Source organism: Phoxinus phoxinus (genome assembly GCF_949152265.1).
Source record: "Phoxinus phoxinus genome assembly, chromosome: 2".
NCBI lineage: Eukaryota > Metazoa > Chordata > Actinopteri > Cypriniformes > Leuciscidae > Phoxinus > Phoxinus phoxinus.
Genome location: NC_136877.1, coordinates 6,018,467 through 6,030,935, shown reverse-complemented (window position 1 = coordinate 6,030,935; position 12,469 = coordinate 6,018,467). Strand labels below are relative to the sequence as shown.

General features: G+C 37.0%; 1 protein-coding gene across 1 annotated transcript; it reads right to left on the bottom strand.

The window, feature by feature from the left end:
* Positions 1-413: 413 nt before the first annotated feature.
* Positions 414-10,916, bottom strand: bco1 (beta-carotene oxygenase 1). The gene is made up of 11 exons (XM_079588835.1): positions 10,346-10,916; positions 7,575-7,703; positions 7,260-7,389; positions 5,859-6,006; positions 5,065-5,206; positions 3,218-3,438; positions 2,852-3,103; positions 2,558-2,660; positions 1,698-1,792; positions 1,415-1,526; positions 414-1,256 (listed from the first exon to the last, which is right to left on the bottom strand). Exons 1-11 carry the CDS (start codon positions 10,407-10,409, stop codon positions 1,102-1,104), a joined length of 1,551 nt encoding a protein of 516 aa, XP_079444961.1. The 5' UTR covers positions 10,410-10,916; the 3' UTR covers positions 414-1,101.
* Positions 10,917-12,469: the final 1,553 nt, after the last annotated feature.

The window sequence follows — 12,469 nt, the reverse complement described above, 5'->3', positions numbered from 1 at the left end:
AAACCAAGACCTGAAATAAATTTAGTGAAGGAATTTCAGGACAAATATTTAGCGAGGTGTAAAGATCCTGCCGGGCAAGAAGAAGAAAAAACATGTTCAATGGTTTCAGGCTCTTCTAAGCAGAATCCACAAAAATCTTTAAAACTGCAGGATAAACATTATTGATGATTTTAAACTGAATGCACTTCATTTTAGGTACAATTTGCCATTTAAGATAATAGCAGTGTTTGTTTCTAAATGTGTCATTATCACACACATTAAATGTGTAATTATCACAAAAAAGAAAGTGCTGGTGTGTACATTTTAATGCATTTCCTATTACTTTGTTATTGCACTTTTTTAATCCCCAATGTACACTTCGCCAATCTTCAACTCGGGCAACTTAAATGCATTTGAATATGTAAGAGTGTTTTGTATTAGATGTTTTAATATAAGACGGATTGCTCTACATACTATTAAATTCTCTAAAGGATTACATTTCTCCATAAATGAATTATACTGTATAAATTTGCCAGCTTCATGTATCAAAACAACATATATATAATAAAAAAAAATATCATACCACTCTTGTTGAATAATGTATTCCTGTTTATAGTAAGGGTCATGTTATTTATAAATGGGGAACAAAATGGTGAGAGGAAGAAACAAAAACAAAAAAGGGCTTGAATCGTCCTATTGATTCAAATCTTTTAAATCGATGTCCTAAAAAGATTCATACCGGCTGGTATCTAAACCACCCTAAAGTTCTCACAATTCAAACACTGGCTAGCACCATAATTACAGAATAATATCTTCACTTTATGATTGCTTTAAAACACAGCACAACAGTTAACATTTGTTTGTTACTAAATGCAATTAAAGACATTTCAAGCAGTACATTTTTTTTTTTTTTTTTTTTACACATTTATATTATTCACAAACAAGCAAAGCAAAGCACGATTTGTAGAAACATTTTTACAGTTATATATGCATGGTCCACTTCACAGCTGGTAATACAGAACATTTTTGACAACTTTGTAACTAGACCATCAAAATATCAACATTTACAGGACATTCTCCATCTCTGTCATTACACCTAGACAGCCGGCAGACATGAAACTCTTAACTACTGTCTGGGATGAAGTAGCCATGCATGTCCATGTGAATCTCTACATCTACACAAGCCCGGGCAACTTCTTTGAAAGACTTGCCATCAAGCATCAGCAGAAAGCCACCCACCCTTGGTTTGGCGTTTATGATAACGGTCAGGACTACACCTAAAAATTAAGAAGAAAAAAAGAGACAAGTTGAGCTAAAAATGTATAAAGCATTTAAAAAAAAAAAAAAAAAAAAAACACCATTAACATTTAATTGAGGCGTACATTTTTTTAGACCGTTGAAGCGGACATATTTATTATGAAAGGCAGTAACTAACCATCATCTTCATCAACTGCATCAGGTCTGGGAATGAAAACGGGCTCTGATGCAAATATGTTCTCTTCAGTCCACTCAAGCTGCTGCTTTGTTTCAGCATCAAACTTTATAATCTGTAAAAAATTAAATAAATAAAAAGGAGCTCAGTGCTCAGTTCTGATTCACAAAAATGTGTTCCTGTCGCTAGGCCTGGGTTTGACTCTCATTGAATGCTTTTACTGATAAAATGTTTTAAAGTCCTGCCAAGTTTATAAATGTATTGTAAAAATGAAAGAGAGAAATACCTTTGTGGCCACCGGGGATAAGTCCACACAACACATGTAAGAATATCTGTACTTCTTTCCATTGAAATTGTAATTAATTCTTGGAAGTTCGACACCTAAATGCAAAACACAAGTTTAGAGGTTAAAAGAGTATAACAAATAAAACTGAGACAGACAGACAGACAGACAGACAGACAGACAGACAGACACTGTGCACAGACAGACAGACAGACAGACACTGTGCACAGACAGACAGACAGACAGACAGACACTGTGCACAGACAGACAGACAGACAGACAGACAGACACTGTGCACAGACAGACAGACAGACACTGTGCACAGACAGACAGACAGACAGACAGACACTGTGCACAGACAGACAGACAGACAGACAGACAGACAGACAGACAGACACTGTGCACAGACAGACAGACAGACAGACAGACAGACAGACAGACAGACAGACAGACAGACACTGTGCACAGACAGACAGACAGACACTGTGCACAGACAGACAGACAGACAGACAGACAGAGTGCACAGACAGACAGACAGACAGACAGACAGACAGACAGACAGACAGAGTGGCATGGGTTTGGCGGGCGGGTAATTGAGAATTAATGGGGAAAAGTCAAGTGAGAGATGGCAATGCCTCCATCATGCTATGATTGGCCTATTACGTTGTTTCCACAATAAATCCTGCCTTTCAGTTTTTGAATGCAGATTCTGCGTCCATAAATTGGTCTGAATAAATAAAGGTTGGTGTTAATGGGAAGACTTATTAACAGGCAAGTAAGAACCCATGTCACGTCAAAAATTACACTTGACAGAGAGAGACACACACACACACACAATAGTCACCCCAGTGTCATTAGCTTACCATCACAGAGTACTTCGCCCTGACACAGAACTTTCCCATCTTTCTCCATCACAGCACTTGCTCTTGTGTATTTAAGTTTGACCAGATCTTCACCTGTCTCGCCCTGAGTGTCCAAGAAAAAAATATGTTCATTGTCTATGATCAGAGGCTTTAAGTACAACATAATAAAGTAGATTTTACATTGATGGAAATGCCAGTGTTTGCATGGCAGCTTAAAAAACAAACCCTAACCAGAATGTTTGACAAACATGAATACACTCCTGTCTAGCAAACACCGTTACCAACGTAACGTACCTTGTCACTAAGTGGCAGCACAAATCTTCTGCACTTGGGCTTGATGTACATAGCACTATTGCCAACCGGGTCCTTCAGCTTGTCCAGGTAAAACATATCATACAAGCTGTTGTCATTATAGGCGATCACGTCGAACACAACATGTCCATCATCTTCAAAGGCATTGACATGATGGAAGACGGCCATTGTACCCGTGTAGAATTTGGTCCCAACTTCCTTCTTTGTCTTTCGGTCAATAAGATGAATCAGCGTCTAATGAATAGAAGAGGTAAAAGCAGTTTAGAGATGCGAAGTAAACGTCAACATTGTCCAGCTGACAATCGAGTGACCAAACGTGCATTCGAATGTGAAAGGGTTTGTCCTTACGCTGTCTTCAGGATGAAACTTCATGCAGCTGGCCCAGCTTACCCTCCTCAGGTAAGCTGTGGCCATTTTGAGGATATCCAGCTTCAAGGGCTGTTCGATGAAGATGAAGTAGTTATCAGTCATGCCAAAGCTGTGGTAATAACTGGGTGTGAGGAGGGAGCGGCAGGGCACGGTGCACATGATCTCAGCGTTTTTCAGTGGTGGAGACCCGTCTGAGCTACCTGAGAAAAGAAACAATTGTTGTGGGTTGGTGGTTCTTAGCATGTCATATAATGAGTCGTATGAAAAACTGAGCTTCTCTAAACTCAGAGCAAGTGAATAATTTTGCGAAGCAATTGACCGTTCGCAAAGACCCGCCCGCCTTAGTTACTGTCGCTATGTCCGACAAGCTACGCTGCTCTCACGCCACACCATATTCTCACGCAGTGAAAAATACACACGGAGCAGAGAGGACGCTGACAGACCAGCTTACTCTTCAGTTACTTTTGTAATTAAACGTATTAAACAGTCTCATCTTTCAAATTTGGTCATTTTTTTAAAGAAATTTAAACAATAAATACCGTTTTGTGGCTCTTTAATGTGTCGTGACAGATCGCTGTAGAGCATCAGTTAAAGCTGCTCGTGAACCGATCATCTCTTCCTTCTAGTTCATTTATAGCATCAAATAAACATGAATGAACATAAGAAGGAATGTTGTTTTAATCGCGGAAAGACGTCAGTACACTCCGCTTCTCAAGTTCAAATCCTCTCATGTTAATCTACTAACTCTCCTGACTGCTTTGTTGGACAAATTGGCGGATGGCGCAGTATGATTGGTCAGATCACCTGTCAATCAAGCTCCCTGCGAAGGGTCAATTGATTCGATTTATTCAAAGTTTTTGAAGCGCATGCTCGACACCTTTTACAAACCAATTGTGAATGGGATAGTTCACTCAAATGAAAATCATATTCGAACCAAAATCAATTATGAAAATTTTCATAATTTACTCCAAGTTCCAAAGCTGTATGATTTTCTTTTTCTGTTATATTTTAAAGAATGTTGGTAACCAGACAGTTGACGGTAGCCATTGACTTCCATGGTATTTTTTTTCTCTACAATGGTAGTCAATGGGTACCAGACTTCTACCAGACTCTCGTACATTTCATTTGTACAGAGAGTCTGGCTTCTCTCCATTGACAAGCGTTAACTTCCTTCATGTAAACGTCGCTCGCAGCGGTGTGAGTGGCTTCATGATGTTTGCTAACAGCATACCGCTGAAAAAGGCATTTTAAACTTCTTTTCACCCCTAAGTGAAGAACCAAAAATAACAGGCCATTATGGAGGGATTGACTAATTACACCAATAAGAGACAATTAACTACTACTACCTTTTATTATTCAACAAATGTACTATTAAAAAAAAAATAGTCTACACTATCCAAGATCAGGTAAAAACCATAAAGACACAAATTCTGAAATCACCCCTAGTGGCAAACCATTTAAATTGACATATTTATGACAAAGCCATGCTACGTTTACTGAAATCATGTGACTATGGCAGTTTGATACATTCTCTGTAGCCTACTACTGGTTTAAAGCAGTGTTTTGAAAGCTCCCATCACTGTAATGCTTAAAGATGAGGCATGTCATGTAGCGGTCACTGGTAGCATTAAACGCTATTGCAAAAACAACCATTTTACATGCGAGCCATTCTTGCCTCTGCAAAACTCAAAATTAGCTACTCCCAAATCTCTATGAAACAGTTAAGTTTAATACTTGGGGTTATGGATTGGAACAAACCCCTGAGATGAGCAATAGTAATGTGTACCGTGAAATAGAAAATGTAGAAATAATGGCAGCATACTTACTTCCTCCTGCAACCTTAAACAAAGTGTATTTGGTTTTGCCCTTCTCTGCAATGCATGTTCCCATACTGTAGCTATTTCCCTCTTTATCATAATGCGTATGTGATGCCACAATATTGACAGGAAGGTGTTTCAGGTAGTCCACCTAGAGGGGATAAAGCAACAACAATATCCTCTGAGAACGTGTAAACCGCAATGAAGAATAGCAAATAATAGTTTTAGCATGTTAATGGTTGTTTACACTGTTAACGTATTTGCTCTTGGACTAGATACTGATGAACAAGTATTGATTTGCTACTGCCAATAGATACACAGACACTGCTGTGAGCATGTTAGATATGCTGCTGCTACATTAATAGACATACATAAACCCTATAGCAGATCTAGGCAGGTGGAGCTGGAGGATTTCAGAGGAACTCTGATGGCGCTGTAGGACTTCCATAAAGCTAACACTGAACCAGACCATTTAAAGTCCCCCTATAGTCGATAATTTTATGCCTTAAAACTCATCTTTGATCACCAAAATGACATATTTAAACGTTTTTTCCTTGTAAAATTCTTCATACACTGTAGTTTTAAAGAGAAAATACTCAGCAATGGTGTTGACTTATGAATTTGCACATGGTTTGTCTTAAAGCATATTAAAGACACCACACAAACAAACAACATGTTGAGCAAGAAATCTGATTGGCTGCAGATTCAACAGAGGCCAATCAGCTTGTGCGATGTACTGTAGAGTGATCAGCCTGTGCCAAGTTTCAAGACTAAACTAATATATTTACAAGCAGTATTTTTACCTTTTCTTGAGTCTCTAAAGTGATGGGGTCAATCTTACGAATATAATTGGTTTCAGATGTAGCATGGTAGTCATTTCCATATTTGATTATGTTATTGGCACAGTTGTCAGTGAAGTCCGGGATGGTGTGGCTGAGGAAGGTGATCACTCTAAAAAGAATTAAAAAGAACAATTAGTTAACAAATAACACAGTGCTTATACACACATAAACCTAGCCTGGGAAAACCCTGACGAACTTCAGGCAAATTTGAGATTTGCTCTGCAAGTCCGTCTGGCCAAGAGTCCATTTCCAAATTTTTCCAAATCGAGGCACCAATCACAAACCTTCGCTCTGACGATCGCTCTGATTGGTTTTAGCTCTATCCAATAGCACCCCAAGGCATTTGAGCGACATCTGTTGGTGTCGCCCCTTTGGAAATGGGCTGTGAATTAACTTTCCCACAGTAGGGCTGGGTATCGATTCAGATGTTCCAATTCGATTCAAATTTCGATTCTAAATTCGATTTCGATTCCTGATTCGACTCAATGAATATAGATTTAATACACAAAAAAAAAGTGAACATAATTTCTTTTTATTAATTAACCACTTGTAAACTTAAGAGGCACAAACCTGTACATTAAACTCTTTTTATTTTAGGTACACTTGGGTACATTAAACCCCAACTTCAAATGCATACAATCAATAGACAGGATTTTGATGCAAGATGAAAAATTGATGATGAAAATTGGAAAATTCAGAACAGTCGCATGCCTTGATCAAACAGGATCAGGTTATTTTATGTTTAAGAGAAAACTAACATAAAATCTCACATTAGCTGAAACATGGGGACTGCAAGCATATGAACTGTAGGAAAACTAATACTGGCTTTTGGGTGATAGATAAATAAATATGTGGGAAAAAAATTGATTTTTGGCCTTTGAGAATTGATTTTGAATCGACCACATTTTAAAATTTTATTTTTTGCCCAGCCCCACTTTTAGTGTCAATCAGGCTAACATACACCAACAAATTTGACATTTTATTACTTAACATCTGATGAGCCGTTTTAGATGAAAAGAACATTAAATTCTAACTATTCTTATATATATTCTCACTAGTTGAATTTTAGATGATTGTGATAATAGGTTTTTATAAAAAAAAAATCAATTCTCAGTCACATTGGTTAATTTGAGTGTGGTCCATGAAAATGCTTAAAACTCATTGGTAAGGGGGAAGTACTAAATTTGAGATCTAGTAGTATTCCTCCCTATAATAAAATGAAACCTAAAATAAATACACAAGAAAATAATTAAGGATAGATTGCTTTTCATTATAGGTCTAATGCATTGCAACTTTCCATTGAAGAATCAAGTTTTATAAATGCATGATTCTTTCTGAATCATTTGCAGTAACGTTACTTACTTGGAGAATATATTTTTGCATGGGTCTGGGTACGCCATGGTCCCCATCTCAGACACCACTATTCTGTTGGCCTCCATGTTGCATTTGTAGGTGTCACCTTGAAGATATTTGCTTCTGTATGTTACCTCCCCTGAAAATTAATCAATAGTCAAAAAAACGTTAATGTGGATCACTGAGGTGACAAATGTCCCTGATGACAGTATAAACTCAAACAGAAGGAGACAAGAACTGATGAAAGACCACCTGTGCATCATTTTCAGATCAAATGTTTATATCATATCTTAGGCTTTAACTAGTAAGCAATAAAATAAATACCTTTATTAATTGTGAAATTGTGCAAAAGTGCCATTCCATCAAACCAATGGTTGTATGACGTCTCTCCCACTGAGAAAAGGCCGGGTCCATTGCGTATAAGCGTGCCCTGGAGCCATTCAGGAACCGAGCCTGCAGAGAAGAAGATGAAACATGTTTAAACTGGCGTTAAACTGGAGCGGTTTGGTCTAATTAGCTGATTATGTGCACTTCTCGGTCCAAACCATCTGCTAGTAAGCTAACAGAACCATTCACAAAGAGAAAATTGCTAAAGACCTCCTCCACAAGCACTTCACTTAACCAGAACCATAAAGAAAGACACTCCTTAAGGCACTTAAAACGAATTAATCTTATCTCCGTTTTCTGGCCTTTTCTGTAATGTACTCTCTGTAATCTCTTCGTTCTGTTCTGCTTCAAGTTGTGAACCATTCAGGTTTACTGCTGAAATTAATTCCGTATTATGATTATACTAAAATTGCCTTTTTATGATAAATTGATTGTATTTCTCCCTCATTTTTAAGTGAACATCTGCTAAATGAATAAAAATAAATGCAAGTGAAAATATTCAGAAAGACTTGTAGGAGTGGAATTCAAACACTTTTCTGGCACTTTTAATGAGCTGGTGTTTTTCAAAGAATGGGGAAGTGGTATAATAATAAAAGTTTGCAAAACCTGGCCTATTTAAGAGCTCATTCAATCATCAAATAAAAAATCCAGTCATCTCAAGAAAATAAATAAAAGTTGAATGAATAATTAGATGTACATTACATGCAAAAACAGCCCAGTAAACTTTTATATGAATGGCAGACCATAGCAAATATAATTTTTGTGCTCCAATTTGCTCCGGCAAAAAAAAAAAAAAAAAAAAAAATCCACTATTGCATTGCTTATTGGAAAAAAATGGAGAGAGATTGTGACAGTCAGTAGATAAAGACGTCAAACTAACGCTCACTCCCTCACCAGCTCTATTTAAACCCACATTACATCTATATAGTTCACATACAGGGCGCCACAGGAACACCTATCAGCAGCAATGAAGCCATCCCGGATATCAAAAATACAGAATGCAAGAAAAGCAACACTCCAATTTTAGCAATTAAATTTAAAAGAAACTATTAAATCCATAAAATATGTTTGCATTACTTTAAGTATAGTCCATTTAATGTTTGCATTTCTGTTCAGTTTGTAATGAAACAAGAAGTCTTTATGAGTGAGCCATTGAATCAAACATTCAAACCAATTCAAATTATGATTATTTTCTGAAAAAGACTACAGCAATTAACACGTTGTCATAACCTTTAGTAAACGTCAAGTTAGATACAGAATCGTGCAGCTCGAACTTACACTAAAATTAACTATTTGTTAAGGAGTAAAAAATGTTATCGCAACTATTTTAATCTTTTGACTGGTAAAGTAATATAATACAAAGAGATATGAAGTGAATGTAAAAAAATGTGCCTTAGGTGATGTGGTCACCATGTGAATGACATTACGGGTTTCAGTACAATGATGCATGTTCAAGTGTGGATTTTAACGTATGTTTCACAATGCAAATATTTGTCCTAAGTAAATGAGTTATTACGGAAGATGACGCCATGTCCAGCAGATACCTAAAAACGCATTGCCTCAGAGATAGTATTCCACACGCTTGTGTTTATATCTAATCATTTCAGGTTGATAAAAAGGTTGCTTTAAAAGTGGTGGAGGAGAGCTGATCAATCATATGACTGACATGTACTTTTGTTTGTGCTTGCACTGCCTCAAAACAATGAGACTCACGATACACTACTTGATCTTTAATAAACGTTACTTAAAAAAAAAAAAAACTTACTGGACGTTCTAATGAAAAAAATATCAAGCATTTTCAAGATAAATATTCAAAATTCAAAGGACAAACCTTGAAAACACCAAACATTAAAATAAAGATTTTTTTCAAAACTATGTACAAACCCTGAAAATAAATAGGAAGAAATCCAATGAAGGTACAAAGAATATTAGATTGAAATTCTTATTTTCCATTTTCATCTGGAGGCAATCCAAAAGGTTTTGTGATGTCTGCTGAAATTACATTTTCAGGTTTTTTTGTTTGTCTTGTTTTTTTCAGTAGATTCTTATTATTCAGTGTTATCAGGCATTCTCAACTGATAAGACTATTCTTAGCTCAAACTTGCAGATGGAAATTTTACAACAAAATTTGGAGTCCAAGCACAAAGATAACTGTTATAATTCCTCTAGAGAGAGAAAAAAATGGTAGGCCACATAATTATTGCATGTAGAACAACACATTGGGCAAGTAAGCCTGATGATTAGACTTAATAAAAAATATATAGTGTATATTAAAATTACTTTAGAGTTTATTTCGAATTTGTTACAAAGAACGTTAACATGACACGAAGTAGCATAACGTTACTGCAATGCATTTTGTAGCAAAAAAATTAACTGGCTCTAAAATGTAACATAAAATTGTGCATTTGGATCCGTTATGTTGATTTCTCGTTCAGTAGTTATTTCTCTGATATTATGGCCAGAGGTAGATATAAAAAGCACATCGTGAAAGCTGTAGTAATGTTTACAATATCAGTGCTTTACCTCAGACGTGCAGCCTCATGAAAATAGGCCTGCAATAAAACTCTACAGTCAAAATGCATGAATGTTTCGTGTTTCGCGCAAAAGGTTTTTTAGTAGCCTATAACGTTACTTGGTTTATCAATAAACAAACGGTAATGATTCACTACAGGCGCGTGACATTTGCCACCGACCTTTCCTCCACATACCTTTTACTTCAGTTTTGATGGGCTCCGGATGCTCTTCCTTGTTTTTACTATACTCGTACTGCATTTTCCCGGATTTGTCCAAAGTTTCTCCCTAGAAGAGTGGCATTCAGTTTTCGAACACAAACTCTCTATAAAGCTTCAGGAAGTTGAAAGCTCCGCCTCTCGTTACTCAGGACTAATACACTCATGTTTACAATGTGCAAACTCTTATTCTTATCCTTATCTCCTCATTACTGCCGTGGCCTCAGCATTGTTCTTGAAATGTAAACAAGTACAAATTGTATTTATCCAATTTCAGAGATTACAGATAGATAAGCAGGTCAATCTGATCAAGGAAAGCATGAGAACTGCAGAATTGTTAATGGAAGAAAGCGAAATTAAAGGGGATATTGCCTTGTTTGAATTTTGGATTGTCCTGTTCATTTAATTGCAAAAAAAAAAAAAAAAAGATGAATAAGTTAAATATGAAAAAGTAAGGTCAGTCAGGTAGGCTATATATATTTGTAGTTGTGTTTGTATTGTGCTGGGAACTATATTCTCAGAAGGCGAAGCACTGCTACTTCTTTGGAGTGATTAGCGCAACACTGAGCGAAATCTCATCTCCTCACCACGCGGCTTCTCAGGCGCTGCGAGCAAATTACTCCGCAGAAGTAGCAGTGCTTCGCCTTCTGAGAATATAGTTCCCAGTATGTATACGGTTGGTCGGAAGATGGTTGTGTCTCATGTGACCTTGTTATTTGTACACGCTGTGACTATACAAATCACAACATGTAAATAGGAAAATGTTGGCGTTATTTTGTCACTTATTGGGAGCAGTATGCTAGCTGGAGCCGTTTACCTCCAGTCTTTGTGCTAAGCTAGGCTAGCGGTGGGTGCGTCAGACAGAGTTACGGCACGCACGGAGATCAAAAGGGTATGTATGGACTTATCTAACTCTGGGGGATTCCTTTAAAGAGACATGCACCGAAACAGGTCGAGCTGTTTTTGAGGTAAAAATGGTGTTGTTTTACACAACCATTGAGAAACTTTAACCAAAGTATGTTACAAACTTTACACGAAGACCCTACATAATCATACCAACTTGTGGAAAATGGGCATCCGTGACCCCTTTAAGAAAGGCGTGCAGCACATATTTACATATTCATCCCTCTCAGTAGTGTGGGCAGTGTCAGATGTTCAATAACCGTACATCGCTGCTCACATATTTTGAACTTTGTTTTACCTGTAAGCTAAGAACGAAAAAGAGCTTCGCCGTGAGGATATCGGGGCCTTTAGGGTTCTTAACTCAATTTATTGTTCTTAACATAAATCAAGATAAATGACAATGTGATTTGAAGAGGAAAAACAGAAGGTCAAGTCCTGACAAGGAGGAGCTGGGGATGGAGGAGGGAAATTAGCTCCCGAGTAATGCAATAAAGCTGCTGATAATACTGAATGGACATTATATAGGGATATAGGCAAATTCCTATAGACGTGGATCAGTTAAGAGTCAGCCGTTGCGAGCATGACTGAGAACTAACACTACGCTTGATATCCATAAAATGATAACCCCTAAAAGGTACAAGTGTATAAGCGCCTGACTGAACTCTGAACCTTTATTTTTTTCTAAGAGTGTGCTTATTTAAAATGCTTTTCACAACATTACAGAATGGTATTTTGGTGCAATTGTAAAATTCACATAGCCATGCAGTATATAATTCACTGATATGTTACAGTTTTTTACAATCGCTATGACAGTTTTTTCAATACATTTAACAAGTTTTCTAAACTCTTAACACGGTTAGCACAACATCCGTCTTTGTAGGCTATACAATTAACACATTTCTTGTTGCTTTGACACAAAATGCATACAGTTAACACAAATTTAAAATGCTTGAACTTCTTTTACACACAAGCTCAACCAAGACCAAAACTATGTAATTTTACAGTCAAATTTGCAAATGCTTTCACACTGTATGTCAGATGTAATATACCAGCCGCGTTCTTGACCTTGACCAAAATTTACTGATAACCACCATGGTAATACAGATAGTGAAATAAGGCCACATGATCACTGCACTGAATGATCATAAAAATTGGCCTTTTCATAGAGCCGTGGCCATATGCAGACAGAGGAGAATGAAG

Excerpts from the sequence above, each read along its gene's own strand:
- bco1 (XM_079588835.1), bottom strand. The coding sequence starts at position 10,409 with ATGCAGTACGAGTATAGTAAAAACAAGGAAGAGCATCCGGAGCCCATC. Across the intron at positions 6,007-7,259 it reads TGCAAAAATATATTCTCCAA|AGTGATCACCTTCCTCAGCC; the intron begins GTAAGTAACGTT and ends AATTCTTTTTAG. Across the intron at positions 1,527-1,697 it reads TATCCCCGGTGGCCACAAAG|ATTATAAAGTTTGATGCTGA; the intron begins GTATTTCTCTCT and ends AATTTTTTACAG.